This window comes from Opisthocomus hoazin, chromosome 8, assembly GCF_030867145.1.
Source record: "Opisthocomus hoazin isolate bOpiHoa1 chromosome 8, bOpiHoa1.hap1, whole genome shotgun sequence".
Taxonomy (NCBI): Eukaryota; Metazoa; Chordata; class Aves; order Opisthocomiformes; family Opisthocomidae; genus Opisthocomus; species Opisthocomus hoazin.
The window spans coordinates 74,902,817-74,920,472 of record NC_134421.1 but is presented as its reverse complement, the minus strand read 5'-3'; the positions used below and the strand labels follow the sequence as shown (position 1 = coordinate 74,920,472).

The window sequence follows — 17,656 nt, the reverse complement described above, 5'->3', positions numbered from 1 at the left end:
TTGGCCCTTTCCCTTTTGCCCGCTGACAAGACGCGTGCCGTTGCCTGCCTGGACCCTTCTCAGCTGCTCGGCTGTTCTCGCCTGACAGCAGCGGCTCGGGGACGGGCGCAGGAGGTGCCCAGGACTGGGTGACCACGGAGGTGCACCCGGGTGCTGTGCCTCCTCCTGGGCCTCCCGGCAGCTTGCGTTGCTGCTGGGCACAGGGCGCCTGCGCGTGGGTCCTGCTGCGGGTCTGCAGGGTGGTCCTTCCCTTCTGGTCACATCTGCTCTGCAAGAGAGGCGCAGGCGAGGGTTGTAAATGTTCAGTTAATGGGTACAACAGCAAGAGCTGAGCTGGGTGGAGCCACAGACGTAAAGCAGAAGGGAAGAAGACCTTCTCCCAAAAGGCTTGACCTACCCCAAAGGTGAAAATCTTCTTCACGGGAAGAAGCAAGTCCTCTGTCTTCTGTTCGCAGAGCTGCAGAAACAAGACACAAAGTACTGCTAGGGTTCGGGTTTGACTCATGAAGATTGAAGTCACGAGGCTTCTGTCTGGTGGCATAAGAATATCCAGGCAGCAAATCTGGAAAGCTCTCGGCATCTTCCTGGCGCCAGGAAGCGTGAATCACAGCCCTCCTGAGCCTTGCCAGTGGACCGAGGACTTCCCCTACGAGCGTGTAGTAGCATAAATGCATTTTATTAAATATTCACTTAATCTCCATGCTTTCATTTCTACTTAAAAAACAAATCTCCTTCATGTCGTTTCCTTATTTTTAAACCATCCCTTGCTGATAAAATACAGCATCTGAGGAAGATCCTGCATCTCCGCTCCCTTTTGCCTGCGTCAGGAGGGTGCTGAGGAGCGTTTCCTTTGGCTGGCCTTTTCCCAGAGCCCGTGGGCACCGTGGGCTGCGGTGCCTGTGGGGTGGAAGAGGAGCCCTCGTCCTGCCCCGGGGCTGCTCCCGCAGCGCGACGGAGGCGGTGGAGCGGGAGCTGTACTCGTGCTCGTGCCAGCCACCCGTTGGAGCGATGCTGGCGCTGAGAGCCGCCATCGTCGTGACTTTCCTGCCCGGCCCAGACCAGCGCTGTATCGCTGGGAGAGGGCGAGCGCGGCCGCCCCGCAGCTGGCCTGAGGGTGAGAGGGGGACGGGCGCAGAGCAGAGGGACGCGGGCTCTTCTCTGGGACGGTGGCGGGCAGAGCAGAGGGAAAACAGACGCCGAGCGAAGAGCGCGGTGCTGCCTGCTTCTGCCCCATCTGCTGTGCCGCTTCTGCTGTGTCTGCGCCAGGGCGAGGGGCCACGGGGGGACACCAGCCCCCAGAGCGATGCTGCAGGGGCGGGCAGCAGGGCAGGACCAACGGGAGGTCGAGCGTGCGCTGAGGAGATGACGGTGGGCCGGCTCGGGGAACGGCAGGCTTGTACGGGCCTCCGCGTTGCGTCGGCTGCTGCGGGGTTCTGCTTCTGCCGGGGCCTGCAGGGACCGATGTTTCCTTCCGGGGAAGCAGATGCACGGCGGTGATGCCGCTGAGGTTGGTGCAGACCGCATGCGTTGCTCGAGGCGTGAGGCTTCCGTGTGATTTTGGCGGTGCCTGGTTGCTTGGGCAGTGAAACGCTGTTTGTTCTGAGATGTGGTAGTTTAAAGGACTCTGAAGCATTAGCTGAGTTCTGACGGGATGGTGGGACCGCTCCTGGGGCCGTGGCATGTGCGAAATGTTGAGGCCTGTGGCCAGTGGGCTGATCTGAATGAGAGCAAAGTATGAAAATGTTCAGAGATCAGAGCCTGACTTTTAGTGGCAGGATACACAACTTGAATCTCTTAATGACCTTGAAACATGATTCTTAACTGCCATTAAAAGAGAAAAATCAGAAAAATAAATACAACTCATTTTCTGAGCGCCAGCAGGCTTGTTCTAAGAGGTGGGGAAGCTGATTTCTCGTACTGCTAGCAGCAACAAAGTGACTTCGTAAAATCAGTCAGTCAGCCTCGGTCCCTTGGGCCGCTTGGGATCTGCAGGCAGTGACATTTCTTACAGGTGTTTTTCCTACTGAATTGCAGTAGACCATTTAGACATGGGAGGGCAAAAAAATGCATGTTAGAAAAGGGCAGTCGCATTGTGCTTACAAATGAAACTCTGTGCAGAAAAATCTTGGCATTTACCAAAACGTCCACAAAGGACGCTGTGCTGCCAGAAGACCTGGGTTATTACCACCTTGAAGGGCAAAGAAGCAACACACTTAAAACACACTTAATTGGTAGGAGCGCGCGTGCCGTTGCTGCTGTAGGTGACTGACGTTAGTGAAGAGCCAGAAGCGCGATCCTCTCGTGCTGCAAACCGCACGCTCGCAGGAGCGGCAGCCCTGGCGTGGGGCTGGGCGGGAGCAGCCTGGGGCCGCAGGCAGACTGAGGGTGACAAAGCAAGGAGAAAGAGTCAGCTTGGTGGACAACACCCGCGGCAGGTCCACAGAGTGACTGTCCCACCTTTCCTGTTGGCGTTGGTGTGCCAGAGCAGGGGTTGTCACGGGGAGGGGATGGTGGCTCGGAGGGACAGGGGGACATCTTCACCTGAGGCGTACCTGGGCGAGGGGAGCGAATGCCACAGCCATGGTGATGCTGGGGGGAGGAGACGGCACAGGAGAGCTGTGAAGGACCTCGGGAAGAGATGGGTCACTAGGGCTGGATGCAGGAGCGGCCGCGTGTGCTGGTGCAGCGTGCTGGCGGAGGCGGCGTGTGAGGGTGTCGGGATGGAGGGCTGGCGTGCGCCCCGGTCAGAGGGGGATTTGTGGCTGAAGGTGACCAAGGCTCGGGCAAAGATTCCAGACCTGAGGACGGAGGACAGGGTGATGTCTTGCTGTTCGCTAGTTTGCACTGGCCGCCAGTGCCGTCTGCGTCCCAGGGCCCTCTTTACAGCAAGAAATGCATCGGACCTCATCAGCCGGCATTCAAAGCTGGACGCAAGCGGGGCCCGTCCTGCCTCTCTGCTGCAGGAGAACTCTCACTTGTGTCTGACTTCTTCTACCCAACTAATGGACGAAGGGCAGGACAGCAGGATCTAATGGCTGAGAGCGTGCGAAGGCTGCCCTGGGTGACTGCAGCCCACCTGGCCCACCGTACTCCTCTGGTAGCAGCAGACCTGGATTTCAGTGTGTCTTAGGAGAGAACTGGAAGGATAAAAGTGAGAAAACTGGTGGGCTGAGCTAAAGACAGTTCAACGGGCAAAGCAAAAGCTGCACGTGCAAGCAAAGCAAAACCAGGAATTCATCCACTGCTTCCCATCACGGGCAGGTGTTCAACCGTGTCCGGGACAGCAGGGCTCCATCACACATGATGGTGACTTGGGATGACAAACGCCACTCCAGCGTCCCCCTTTCTTCCTCCTTCCCCAGCTTCTACTGCTGAGCACGGCATCCTACGGTCTGGGACTTCCCTTGGGTCAGCTGCCCTGGCCATGCCCCTTCCCAGCTCCTTGTGCCCCCCAGCCTGCTCGCTGGCGGGGCAGGGTGAGGAGCGGAACAGCGGTACCTATCACATCCCTGCCTTATCATCACGGTTTTCAGCACAGATCCAAAATGTAGCCCCATACCAGCTCCTGTGAAGAAAGGTAGCTCCCTCCCGGCCAAAGCCGGAGGGTCCCGGCAGCGTGCCGTGCGGAGGGGGTGTCCCGCTGGGGACGTGCTGCCAGCGGGACGGCGGGGCTGCCCCCGCGCCGCTGCGAGGGCTCGCATGGCCGCGGCAGGGCCTCCGTCCTGCGCGTGTTGGAGATGCTCCAGGCCGGTGCGGGGACGCACCGAGCCAGCCTCCAAGGCTGCGGTTAAACACTGTTGTGATCTGCCGTGAAATGGGTTGTTTGGCGTCTCTGCGGGGACCGATGAGGTGTCTGCTTGCTGCTGCCTGATGGCCTGCGTGAGAGCTGGCCAAACGGCCGCGCAGCGGAGGAGGGTGGTCTTCTCCAGCCTCTTCCAGCGCCTGTGACCCCACGGCAGCTGCCACGCTCTGGAAAGCCGATGGTTTGTCTGAATTCCAGCTGCTGTTTGGAGAAAACTGGACCCCAAGAAAAGATTAGTCTTTGCTTGACACTGAAATTGGTGGAAACATCAGCAAGCGCTTGGCGTGAAGGGGATGTGTTGTCTTTCTGCTCCTGCAGAGCACCCGAGCCGGGTGCCTGCGGTTGGCTTCCCCCAGCACCCAGCCCGTGGTGAATAGCAAGTGACAGAATAATTTCTTTGCGAGAAGAATATCTCATTTATTTTCTTTCATTTCGATTCAAGAGAGAGAAGCTTGTTCCCTCTCACCAGTTTCCTCTCAATGGGCTTTTCTTTTCTGGAGGGTGTTGATTTTTGTTGCGGTTTGGTGCTAGCGGAGGGTAATGGACTGCGGCACGGTGGCTGCCAGCTGGGCAGCTGGAGCTGCGCCCCGTCCCCAGGCGCTCGCCCGGCATCAACCTTCTTCTCACTCTGTCAGCAAACAGAAAGCCTCAGGTTTGCTCGGGAGTCGTCTGCTGAGACAGGTGCTTTGGGTCAGGAAACAGGAACGGAGCTGCGGCGTTGGAGCCACGGTTCGGGCGGTAGCACTGGTGCCTCCAGCCCAAAGGGTGAGGGCAGACCCGAGCTTTGGTTCCTGTCTCTGCTGAAGGGCATCCTCCTCCTCCTCCTCCTCCTCCTCCTCCTCCTCCTCCTCCTCCCCTGCGGGAAGCCATGCACCCTTACCCGCAAGAAGGAAGATCCCAAAGACAGGGTTGCTTCCCGCAGGGTTTCCAGGTCGCAGGCGGGAGGTGCAGGGGGTGTGAGCTCAGCGCTGTCGCGGTTCCCTTACGGACCCCGATGGTCCCGGTGCGGGGGCGAGAGGGGTCCCGCCTGCCCGCGGCCCCCGGGCCCCGACCCCTGCCCGCGCTGTGCCGCTGCGGCTGCTTGCGCGACGGCACCTGGGAAATGAGAGGCTTACAACACCCCTTAGAAAAGCAAGGGGAAGTCTTGCTCTGGTCTTCCATTTCGTTTGCATGTGGTTTTGTTGGGTCTTGGGTTTTTCCCCACCCCAGAGAGAGGTTGCTTTGCTCTGCTTAGTGTAGCCATTCAAAGATATCGATTTGCAAATCACCATAATCTTCACACTAAATACAGTGCTTTTGCTCACAGAAAGATCCATTATGAGTGTTTGTTTAAGCAGTCAGATAGCTTTATATAAATATATTCAGGTTTTAATTTTTGCATATAGGAAATGGGACGCGATGCCTTCACTGGCTTCTGATTGTTTTTTTATTTTGATTTGTATAAACTGCATTTGGATGACAGCTGAAATTTAATTAAAATTAAAGCAAAATAACCTTTTAAATTGTGTCTTTATCACTTAAATGTTGCTTGAATGTACTGGACACAGAAGACGAAAAGTAAAGTTAGCAGTACGTATCTTTTGTATTTAAAGCTGACTAATCTTTTAAACAAAGGGAGATTTGATTTGTATGAGTGGTTCTCATCACAAATTCTCAAAGGTATTTAAGTGCCAGAAAATAAATAAGTATCTAGTGAGATTTCAAAATTGCTTAAGCGGTTTAGGCATCTGCTTAGCTCCCCTTGATTTCAGTGGGAGGCTGACATTTGCTTTCTCTCTCTTCATGTCTAGTCACCTTAATACATTTGAAAACCTGGCCCCAAATCCCTCAAGTTCTTAGAATAATGAGATCTCATTCCTTTCCCACCAGGGTTTTATTCATAGACTGGGGGAGGAAAACAAGCTTCCTTACTTTCTCAGTTCTCAAATCTCCTTTCAGCTTTGAGTGAATCAGTCCAAATAATAAGGAAAATATTCTGTGTTTCTAGCTAAATTGAAATGGAAAATAATCAGATAGGAAAGCTTTTTTTATGCAGCATAAGCTGAAAAACCAACATGGAAGAATGTAAATACCGGCGTTTGCTTCATTGTGAGACGTGGATATAATGTGCCCAGCAAGGGACGAGGCTGTGACACATTTGTAGTGTCTGAGTTGATTTCGGAAGCGAGGTATGTTTTGCTTCTGATGCTGAACGATTCAGAAAAAGCATGCTTGAGTTCTGCACTATTGGCAGAAGGGCCATTTAACCAATGCATTTTTGTAAGTGCTTGTGGGTAGACGTCGTGCTGCGAACTCGGGTTAAACAGGAGCATTTTGAAGGTGGGAGATACCTTTAGTGTAACTGAAATCTTATGTAAGTGAAAACATCAAAGTGAGGATTGAATTGCTGTTGGCTTGGTGCCTGGGGCTGCAGCAACCACCACGGTCATGCCCGGGTGGGGAGCAGCTCCCTCGGAGCCCCGGTGTGAGGAGGGGGCTGGCGGGGATGGCCGTGCCACGGGTGGGGATGGCAGCACGAGGCCACGCAGCGCTGGTCTGGTTTCGGTTCAGCTCTTTGGTCGGACCTGTGCCGTGCTTCGGTGTTGGTTCGGACGCTGGGTGCCTCAGGTCCGGCTGCACCGGCGCGCTGCGAGGGGGCTGCTCTGAGCAAAGCAGCTGGAACGGTGCCCGCGGGCTGTGGAGGGGGCCCTGCGCACCCCGCCTGTCCGCAGATGCCTGAGCAGAGCTGGGGTTCCTCCGCGGAGGCTCCCCTGACCTTCCACGGCTTCGTTGAGGGACCTGAAGGACAGCCGGGAGGTGCTGGGCGTGAGCGGGGAGCTGGACGGGGAGTTCCAGTTCTCTGCTGGGCTGCAAAGGCGAGATGCGTGAGAGGCCTCCAAGGAACAGAGTCCCTGGATCTTGATGCAGTGATTTCAAGCCTATAGTGACCAGGATGTCTCAATTAGCGGTTTTCTGCTCTTTTACCTAATCCAGTTCCTGTTACTGCCCAAATCTGGCTGTTGATGGAGCGCCGTAGAGCTACCTGGGAAGCAGCAGGCTGCCGGCGCAGAATGCGTGTACGGAAACGGCAGCCTCTGTCTGTGGTCATGGAAATATCGAACTTGAATGAAACAGCGTATTTTTCTCTAGCTTTATTCTGGTTAACAGCTGAAATGAGGTATTACAGCTCTGAGTAAGGCTGCGCTGCGAGCCGGAGCAGAGACACCATCTAGGTTGCCATCTTCTTTTTACTTTTCCCTTTTTTTGGTCTCTTTCCTTGTTATGCCTTAGTTCACGTTAGTTTGTAAGTGGAGCAAAGCTGTCACCTAAATCCTGGGTATGGGATTCTTCTAACGCCGTAACATTATGCCTCTGGTAAATAGTCTTTCTCGTTACCTATATTCTCAGTTTTCTTAGGCATTTTTGTTTTTCCCTGAGGTCTGGGAACAAACCTGGAGGAGCAAAGCTGGGCAAGGGAGGCTCAGCAGTCGCTGTGCTGGCGTCCTGCCCTCTCCCCGTAGCGTGAAGTTCATGAATTGCAGCCGCCTCTTAGCGTGGGCACCGAGCTGCACATCTGGAGCGTGCTGCAGAACAGCTGCAGAGCAGATAGGCCACGGCAAACTGATGGAAAGAGAATATTTTTCTACATAAAAATTAACTGGTGAAGTCTCTGGACTTTATGAACTATTTTTGAAGCGTTGCTGTGGATTTGGTCTGAGACCTTGGATAGATGAACCCTCTTTGCTCTTCATCTGGAAACGCAGGGTAATAATTGATTTCCCCCAGAGGGAAATTCAGTGCGTTGACCCGTTCATGCCTGTGTGGTCACAGGACCATGATGACAAATAAGCGACTACAGCAGGAGAATGCAGATCCCAGAGTCAAGGATGCCTCTCTCTGCATTCTCCTTTTGCTCATGCACTTGCTTTTCAGTTTCCTTTCTAAATATAAAAAGTACCATTAAAAGTTGACAGAGTGCAGCAACTTCCTGCTGTCAAAAAATGTTTTAAATTCGCGAGCACCTAGAATAGTAGAAACATAAACGAGCACACTGCTGCTGGGCACTGACTGTCTGGGTAGGGTGCATTTCTGGGGTTGTGAACGAGAGTTGCTGGCAGAACCTCGCGAGCAGAACTTCGCGCTGGTGCCTGGGGAGTGTCTGACAGCGGCACAGCAGTGAACGGCCGTGAGCGGCTGTTGTGTGCGCAGAGGTGCGGAGTTTGCCTGGGCAGGGAGCGCCCACAGGTGCCTCTCTGTCCTGGAGGCCCCAGGAAGCTGCTGGCGAGGGGCCTGTGTGGGCAGAAGCTGCTGGCGTTGGGGGAAGGGCCACGTGGTGGGGAGTCCCTGCCTGGACTCATGCCTCCACACGTCCCTCAACCACTGGCGCGGTTCTTGGTGGGACTGGCAGTGCTGTTCTTGGCCGCGGGTTCGGTGGGACCGTGCAAGGAGCCACATCTGTTGGGTTAGGTTAGCATCGTCTCCTGGACGTCTGCTGGGAGGAGGCGTGTAGACAAACAGAGTGGAAGGAACAGGGTTAAATCTGCGCAATCGGGTGATGGTTGGGAAGAGGCATTTTGGGATGGCATCCTGGAGGCGGTTGCTGGAGTTGTCAAGTCCCGTCTGTGCTATTGCTGGCAGGCAGCTGTGATTTCCTTCTGTGTTTCTGTACTTCTGCATAGCTGACGGGATGCTGAGCAGGAGGGGGATTTTGCTTTCAGTTACTTGAGAGGCGAGAGGGGAGTTGGGGGAGAAGTAACACTGAGCAGGCTGGGGGAACGTTTGGGGTTTGAGGAGCTACTGGAGAGAGTCCAGCAGAGGGCTACGAGGATGGTGAGGGGACTGGAGCATCTCTGCTACGAGGAGAGGCTGAGGGAGCTGGGCTTGTTCAGCCTGGAGAAGAGAAGGCTGCGAGGGGACCTTGGAAATGCCTCTAAATATCTGCAGGGTGGGGGTCAGGAGGACGGGGCCAGACTCTTTGCAGTGGTGCCCAGCGACAGGACAAGGGGCAACGGGCACAAACTGGAGCAGAGGAAGCTCCAGCTGAACCCGAGGAAGAACTTCTTCCCTCTGAGGGTGACGGAGCCCTGGCCCAGGCTGCCCAGGGAGGCTGTGGAGTCTCCTTCTCTGGAGATATTCCAGCCCCGGCTGGACGCGGTGCTGTGCAGCCTGCTCTGGGTGACCCTGCTTGGGCATGGGGTTGGGCTGGGTGACCCGCAGAGGTCCCTTCCAACCCTGAACATTCTGTGATTCTGTGATTCTGTAACGTCTTGCCACCTGAAGATGCAGTGCTTGTGCCCTGCTGCAGCCGATGGCGGTTGCCCTCTCCCTGCCCCGGTGCTCAGTGTTGGTGCTGTGGGAGTTCTTGTGCTGCGCACAGGCATTTCCCGCACCTCCTGCTCTGGGTGACCCAGCCCTGCTTTACCCTCCGAGTGGCTTCTCCTTGCTTGTGCACCCTGTCCTGTGGTTGCGTAGAGTCTGTCCTGGCAGCCCTGCCTGGTTTGGCGTGGTCTAGAGGGGTGCGGAGGAGCACCCAGGGGTGGGCACGGTGGTTGGGCTGGGCAGTGGGGCCATGCTCCGCACCGAGGGATCAGCGGTGGCATCAGCCATCCCCGGAGAATCCCGGCTCTTCTTGGCTCTTGCCTTACTGCACTCTTGTCCCTGGGGCACTAAGGGGACTGAACTTTGTAACTAAATTGCGTATTAGTGGCTTTGTGCATCGCCTTGTGATTTCCTGTGGCACTGGCGTCCCTGCACGCGTCTGCGCATCGCTGCAGACAGCCAGGGCGAGCAGGTTACGTACGGGCATGGGGACAGCGGAGCGGCCTTACCGCAGGGCTGTGTCTGAGCTAATCAGGTCTGCGGAGATGGAGTGACACTGGAGGGCGAGGTGCTCCGAAATGGCTGTCTAATCTTAAATACGTGACCTGGCTTGTTTATGGCGTGGCTCGATGGTGCTGAGTTCAGAAAAAACGTGCTATATGTTTTAGGCTTGGTTCTGCAGACTGACCACACAGAGACGGAATTTGCTTTAGATCAGGGTCACAGCCCAGCATTAATTTGTCTCATCCTTGAAAAGTTTCATCTTGGTGGTATTTTCTGTCTGACTTCTTACCACGTCTCCCCAGCGCGTCAGAGAAACAGCACAGATCAACTCGTGGGTCCCAAGTTTGCGGATTTGTGGGGTCCTCTGCAGAATTGGTTCGAAAGTATTGTTTCCCACTAGAAAATTAGATTTTGACAAAATCAAAATATTATGCAAAATAATATGTGATGAAATTTTATTTAGGAAGCCTTTGAAAAGAATTGGACATGTTTCTGCATCCTGTTTGGTATTTTCAGATTTTTCTTTTTCTGTTTTCCAACTGGAAATCTTCAAAATGAAATTTGAAGTGAATCACTTTTGAATTCATTTTGCTTCATAAAAGGGATATTTTTTCTATATCAAATTGCGGGAAAATGTTGAAACTTCAGTGTTTTCACTGGGTGAAAAATTTGCTTTGCTCAGACACGTTCAGCCAGGTGGGCAGTGGTTTGCAGGAGCAAGAGCATTTCCGTGGCCACTGGTTGCAGCTTGACCAGTTGGTTAGAGCTGTGCCCAAAGACTTCCCTCGGGCAGTTCCACAGAACCTTCTGCTGTGTCAGCCACTTGCCAGCCTGCCATTCCTAAAGCTGGCTACCGCAAGGTTTGGTTAAAATAGACTCGAAAAGCTCCAGCCAACCTGCAATCAAAGGTCTGAGAACCTGGGCTGGAAATGTGTGTGAGATGGGTGTTTTCAGACTGTAGTCTGTCAAAGTCTTGCCTGCCTGCCTGGCGGAATTGCAGTTTCTGGAGTCTAGAATTTTAATAAAATAATATATTCCTCAAATATACCTATCCAAACGATGAAAAAGGGAACAAAACCAACAACCCACAAACAACCAGGCGGATTTAAAGGAGAGTCTTTTGAGCACTCAGTCTCCTCAGGATAACAAGATTTAGCCTTTGGCCAGAGACAGAAAATTACACCAAGAATAAAGCAAAATTTCACCGCAGACAGTGTGGCAGCCATACCCATTGCACCATACAGCGATGGTCGGTGTTGGAGCAGCTTGATCTTTCCTCAGAAGTGTTTGAAGTTCAGCAGGCAGATGGGCGATGTGCCCTTAAAACGAGTTTGAGACACAGCACGGCCTACGTGAGGTCGCAGCGAGGCGCGGGTGAAACCCCGGGCGGTACGATTCGCCGTGGCTGGGGTGCTGCTTGTCTGGCACAGCACCTTTCATAGCCAGCACCATGCGGCGTTGTTGATGAGCATGTGAAGTTACATGTCTGTTGATGCGTCTGTGTCACAGACATGGGCACGTGTGTGCTGCCTCACGGCGTGTACGGACAGAAAGTGCCTTAGCAGGGGACTTGTGGTGGGGCTGAGGGTGGTGGCTGGCAGCCCCTGAGCGTTTCCATGGGTGATCTGGCAACCTCAGTCTTGAGGAGAGGGACAGAAGAAGCATGTCCTGTGTAGATTTGCGGAATACTCTCTCACAAGGTCTGGGAATGAATATGTGTCCTGGCTTCTGGTGGGTGCTGCCGCATTATTCTTGCTGGTTGCCTTGGGTCTCCTGAATGGGGCTATTCCTCTGGTGGCTTCTCTCTTCATGTTGGGGTGTTAACACTGTGTGTTGTGTGTTTTCCTGGGGTGTCATGGCTGCAGGCAAATCTGAAGAAGTTCATGGAGTACGTGCAGATGCTAAATGCGGAGAAGGTCTGCAGACTGCTGGAGAAGGGACTGGACCCCAACTTTCATGATCCGGATACTGGAGGTGAGACTGGCTTCTCCAGCGAAGGGAGGATGACAGAGCAGGGTTGGGGGAGAACGTGTCCAGACGACACAGTGGGAATTTGGGGGAGTGGTTGTTTATGAGGAGGTGTAGCAAATGAGATATTATCTGAAATGTAAGGTTTTGAACAGAGGGATGTAAGCTGAATTTCTCAGTAGTGTGTCTTCTTATGGTACTTGGGCCTTGGGTGCATGAAGTTACAGAAGGCTCTTGGGAGAAGATGGTGCATGTGTGGGAAAGATACAGAGTCTGGCAATAGAGCATAAAAGGGAAGAGCTGTGGGGCTGTGCACCTTTCAGTGTGGGATTCTGGGCAGGATGAGGCTGTCTTTGAGACTAGCAGGTTGGGGGAATGTGAATTCCTGCCCAAGGATCTCTTCATGAAGCATTCAGGCTTAAGTGTTTTCCATCATCAGAAATATATAAAGTTTTTTATGTATCTCAGATATATAATCAATTATACTAATGTAATATTTAGATAATATTTAGATAATATAAGTTAGGGTTGTATTCATCATATATTTATATGTGATAAACAATGTATATGTAATATATAAATATTATATGTAATTATATTATAAATCATAAAAAGATCATATATTTAAGAAGTAGTATCCTTCATATTTGAGAAGCTTTGGCAGTCTGGTGAAGTTCCCACTGACTGGAAAAGGGGAAACAGAACCCCCATTTTTAGAGAGGGTAAAAAGGAAGCCCCAGGGAACTACAGAGCAGCCACTCTCACCTCTGTGCCCGGCAAGGCCATGGGGCAGATCCTCCTGGAAACTACGCTAAGGCACATGGAAAGGAGGTGACTGGTGACAGCCAATGTGGCTTCACCAAGGGCAAATAGTGCCTGTCAAATGTGGTTACTGTGTTGGTGAATGAGGGAAGAGCAACTGATGTCATCTACCTGGACCTGAGCAAAGCATTTGACACTGTCTGGCATGACATCCTTGTTCCTAAACTAGAGAGACATGATTTTGACGGATGGACCACTCGGTGGATAAAAAATTGGCTGGATGGTCGCAATCAAAGAGCTGTGGTCATCAGCTCGATGTCCAAGTGGAGACCAGTGAGAAGTGGTGTTCCTCATGGGTTGGCACTGGAACCGGCCCTGTTTAACATCTCTATTGGTGACATGACAGTGGGGTTGAGTGCACCCTCAGCAAGTTTGCCCATGACGCCGAGTGGTGCAGTCAACACGCTGGAGGGAAGGGCTGCCATCCAGAGGGACCTGGACGGGCTTGAGAAATGGGACTGTGTGAACCTCATAAAGTTCAACAAGGCCAAGTGCAAGAAGCACCTCTCCTATGAGGAAAGGCTGAGATAGTTGGGGTGGTTCAGCCTGGAGAAGAGAAGGCTACGGGGAGAACTTAGAGCAGCTGCCAGTGCCTGAAAGGGAGTTATGAGAAAGCTGGAGAGGAGCTTTTGACAAGGGCATGGAGTAGTGGGACAAGGGGTGATGGCTTTAGACTGGAAGGGGAGATTTAGTTTAGATCTAAGGCAGAAATTCTTCCCTGTGAGGGTGGTGAGGCCCTGGCCCAGGCTGCCCAGAGAAGCTGTGGCTGCCCCCTCCCTGGCAGGGTTCAAAGCCAGGTTGGATGGGGCTGGGAGCAACCTGAACTGGTGGAAGGGGTCCCAGCTCATGGCAGGGGGGGTGGGGCCTGGATGATCGATAAGATCCCTTCCAACCCAAACCATTCTGTGATTCTATGATTCTATGATTTTGGGGGCCAGGAAGATAAAATCTTGGCCTCTGTATTCCTCAATCACTTTTTTTCTTATTTTCTTTTTTTTTTTTCCTATCTATGTGAGCAAAATTCACCCCAGAGAGGTCTGGTTGCTGGCGTGCTGGCTGGTGGGTTGTCTGCAGGCTCCTGGCTGCAAGAAGTGAGAATCAGAATCCAGCATGTTTTCTTTACTGATGGGGTGGTGAGGGAGGACTTCTCCCCGTTTCCCCTGCTGTGAAGTCTTGTAATCTTGTTCTGAGAGAGGAGTTACTGCTTTTGTTGTTCCCGTTTTAAAGTAATGCAGCTTATTAGTATTTATGATAGAGTTGGGCTTCTGTGTGTGAATCATAGGCGCATTTCCAACCCATGAGCAGACTCTAGTCTGATGATTTCTTTGTTTCTGGTTCAGTTGGATGGTTTTTCGGGTTGTTTCTGCAACACTGGCTACCTCTGTACTCGGAAATTTAGTGTGTCCAGACCATTTTTCAGCACCGAGATCAGGTGGCAGAGTGTGGTGTCATTCACATTCTCTTGTCCTCTCAGATGACAGGGCTGCATCTGAACTGCCCTTTGGGAATGGCCTCTGCCAGCTCCTGAACCGGGAGGGCGGAAGCTGGTGCAGCCAAACTCTGTCGAGAATCATTTGAGCAGTGCCCAAGAATGTTTATACTGTTTTAATTTGCTGGTGTAGCCACTCTGGACCTGCCAGAGTGTCCTGATGAACAACTGCCCAGATGAGAAATAGCTGATAGCACGTGAGCGTGATCCCAGGCTGCCCTGGAGCGTGTCCAAACAGCTCACCTCCTGTGGTTTTCGTTTTTGCCCAAGACCTTACAGGCGTTTTGAGGGATCTTTCCTTATAAAGAAAGTCCTCAGCTCTGCTAAACCTGATTCAGTTTTCCAGAGTATATTGCATTGCAGAGTGCTGTGTGCTGCTCAAAAAGATGCTGCGAGAGTTTTAGATCTGGTATGGTTTGAACCTGGAAGTTATTTCACAGACTGGCAGAGGCTTACAGGAGCAGGCTCTTGAGTACTGAAAAGACTCTGCTAAATATAGAGGGAGAATAAGGAAAAACACCTGACCCAAATAGTCGTTTGGATCTGGTTCAGAATCAAGGGCAAAAACAGAGCGGATGCTGTGACATGCAAAAATAGACTGTTAGAGCAGAGGGAGTCTTGGACGCCTCACTTCTGGAGTCCTAATTCTTGTGCAAAACCACTTCTTTACTGCTTGCTTTACAATCTGTTTCGTGAACATGAAAGAATGACATAAAACTGCTGTTCAGTATGCTTGGGTTCCTGGAATTTAAGACCCGATGGAGCTGTTGTACCATCTGACCCGGTCTCCTGTATCTCGCAGGATGCTCTTCACCCTCCGTGAGTGTGTGTTCACTGAGAAAAGCTTAAACATGTTTTCCAGAAAGTCATCAATCTTGATTCAGGGAACAGAAGATCCCTACCTTTCCCTCGTTATTTGGTTAATCACTGTCACGGTTTAAAATTCGTCTCTCATTTAAATTTGTATGCTTCAGCTTCCAGCTGTCGTTATACTTTATCTTCTAGATTAAAGAGCACTTTAGTACCAGGTATACCTTCGCATGAAGGTATTTATACATGGCAATCAAGTCAACATTCAGTCTTCCTTAATTAAAGAGAGGCCAACCTCCTCCAGTCTTTCATTTGAAGGTATTTTCTCCAGTTTTCCTGTCATTTTTTGTGGCTTATATGCCACTACTCCATTTTTAAGAGGTTTTGAAGAACGCAGGTGCCAGACAGCCTGCTGCCGGCCCACGCCACTCGTCACGGGCAGGCACAGCTCTCCCGGCGGGTCCCTGCTCTCCGGCCTCCCGGAGACTGGGAGGACTGGGAGGATGAGGGTGACCGTGCGTCTCTGGGGTGGGACCCCGCGTTAGGTCCTGCCAGACGGAGGGGCTGGGGGGTTTCCCCTGCCGTTCCTCCTCCTGCGTTATGCCCTGCCCCCGCCGTAGCCTGGGGTTACTTGGCCCGCGTCGGCTCATCGAAGTGGAACCGCTAAGCAGTTCCTTGCCTGGGAGCTTTGTTTGTTCCGGGGACGCTGTTTTCCCTCCTGCTGACTTCCCACGCAGCCGGGGCTGCACGACGGGAAGAGCGTGGTGGGACTGTGCTGCTCCCCCCGGCCGCTGACCGCAGCAGAGCGGCTGGGGGTCCCCGCGTGGCCCCCCGGACACGAGCGTTTGGCAGAGCCGTGGCCGCAGGACGCAGCTGCTGCAGCCGTCCAGGGCAGCACGTCTCCTCCCCGACCCGCAGCCTGGTGAAGGCACCGTCCTGCAGCATCTCCACCTCTGTTGTTCCTGGTTGTGGGATTGCCCAGCCCCGATTCCTCCTAGCACTCTTCCAAGCCTTGTGGCATCTACAGATCTGATCAGAGATTTGCCTTTACTTCAGAATGATTGATGAGGATCTAGAATAGAGCCAAGTCCAAGACCCTGAAGAGCCTCTTCAGCGCCCACGTGGTCGGCCATGTTCCCTGGTGACCACTCTGACTGCTGCTCTTCTGCTGGATTGTTGGAACATGTGTGGCTGACATTTTATACTACTCGTTTTTCATGTCGTGTAGGACTCAGCCGAGCGTGAGTCCTACATCAATATAACTATGAGCATCAATCAGACTTGTAATTTACCAAGGAAAGGAATTACGGGTGAGTAGGAAGACCTGTTTACTGTGAAGCTTGATTGGGCAATGTTAGCAATACGGGTATTCTTTGATGCTGTGTCAATTAAATTCCAAATCAATTTTCCCAGCATTTTCCCAGGATCAGTATCATTTCTCTGACTTGGAGTTTCATGGATGACTTAACTTGCCCCTTTTTGAACATGGGCCTCACACTGCTTTGCTTCTGGTCTGTATGAATGTCCCAGTATTTCAAAATCTGTTAAAATTGAACTTTTTTTGGACGAAGTAGATCTTCAGGGAGAAGATAAGGAGGATGATATACAACATTCACTAGATGTAAACAATTTATTCGATATCAGGTAGCTCATGCCAAAGATCCTTATTTGGTAATGGAGAAGAAAAGAATGTATTTCCACAGCAGCAACATAAAAAATAAATGATTGGCCATTTTGCTAGGTGTATTTATCAGCAATCATACGCTACCTGCCTAGTGACTGGCTGGCTTGCGCAGGGGCTGGGAAGTCATTTCCGTATTATCAAATCTAAACAACAGCAGCAAAACCCCTTTCTGATAGTCCTTTGCCAGGCCAAATGTGGATTTCTTTATTCCTGTGTCATTTATTCTTGTTGTTATTCTTTGTTTTCTAATTTCGAGTTCATATTGACCACTATTTATTTTATCATGTCCTGTTATAGTTGTCTCTGCAACTGCTGCCGTCACTTCGATGTTGACCTGGGAGGGGCACACGGCAGTGGTTCTCCTCTTTGATTTATGGGGTTGCAGTTCTGGGTCAAACAGAAATTGTTCTTCAGGACTTCCCAGTAGCCTTTTGCTTTCTCTTTTTAATTTTAAACCTCTCACATTTCCTATAATCAATTACCTAATCTAATTTCCCTTGGTTGGTTCCCTGAGGAAGTATCAAATACTCACCTGGCTAGTTGGAACTTTCTTCTTTCCATGTCATCCCTACTTGACTAGACCGCAGTCAAGTATTTAGAAGATTTTTATTTGTTCCCTTGAGATCCAAAGTAGCATTCCCTTATGTTGCAGTGAGACAGTATCTATGGAAAAGTGATCAGTTTTCTGCTTTTTAGAAAATCCAATGCGTAGCCCCATACCAGGTACAGTGAAGAAAAGTATCTCTATCCCAGCCAATATCAGCATGCCTTTTTGCTTTGTTTTGTGCATGGGTGTTTCTGCAGTAACTGCTTGGTCCTCCCAGCTGGGTTCCTCACAGAGGCGCTGGTCATGGCTGGTGCTCCTGTTCTGTTGTCCATCTTGATGCTCTGCTGTCCTGCTTTCTGTGCCTCCCCAGTTCCCTCCCTGCAGATCCTTCTCCTTGGGCTGCCTCCAGGGCTGGCTCCTGAGCCTGCTGTCCAGCTGTCCTCCGTGTGTAGCTCAGAAGTTGCACAGTGGTGCGATGTGCACTTCTGATCCATAGCTTGCATTTCTCACCAGATCACACTTCATATGCAGGACTGGTTCTTTCCCTCTGTAGAGAGGAAAGCATAGTGCCTCCAGCTTGGCATAGCTCTCCCACTTGTGCAGCTGCAATAGATCCATGCCCGAAAAGAAGAAACTGTACTCCCTGTGAAGCTCCTCCTTGGCAGTCTGATTTTCAGTGGACTTGTTTACCAAACTAGAACTTCGTGAATTGCTGGATGAAAGATGAAGAGG

General features: G+C 51.8%; 1 protein-coding gene across 1 annotated transcript in view; it reads left to right on the top strand.

The window, feature by feature from the left end:
- SHANK3 (SH3 and multiple ankyrin repeat domains 3) overlaps positions 1-17,656 on the top strand; it is a 386,587-nt gene that overhangs the window by 71,507 nt on the left and 297,424 nt on the right. Inside the window, exon 6 of the mRNA XM_075428667.1 lies at positions 11,470-11,578. Within this exon, the coding sequence (XP_075284782.1) occupies positions 11,470-11,578 (109 nt within the window). The remainder of the gene's footprint in view (positions 1-11,469; positions 11,579-17,656) is intronic.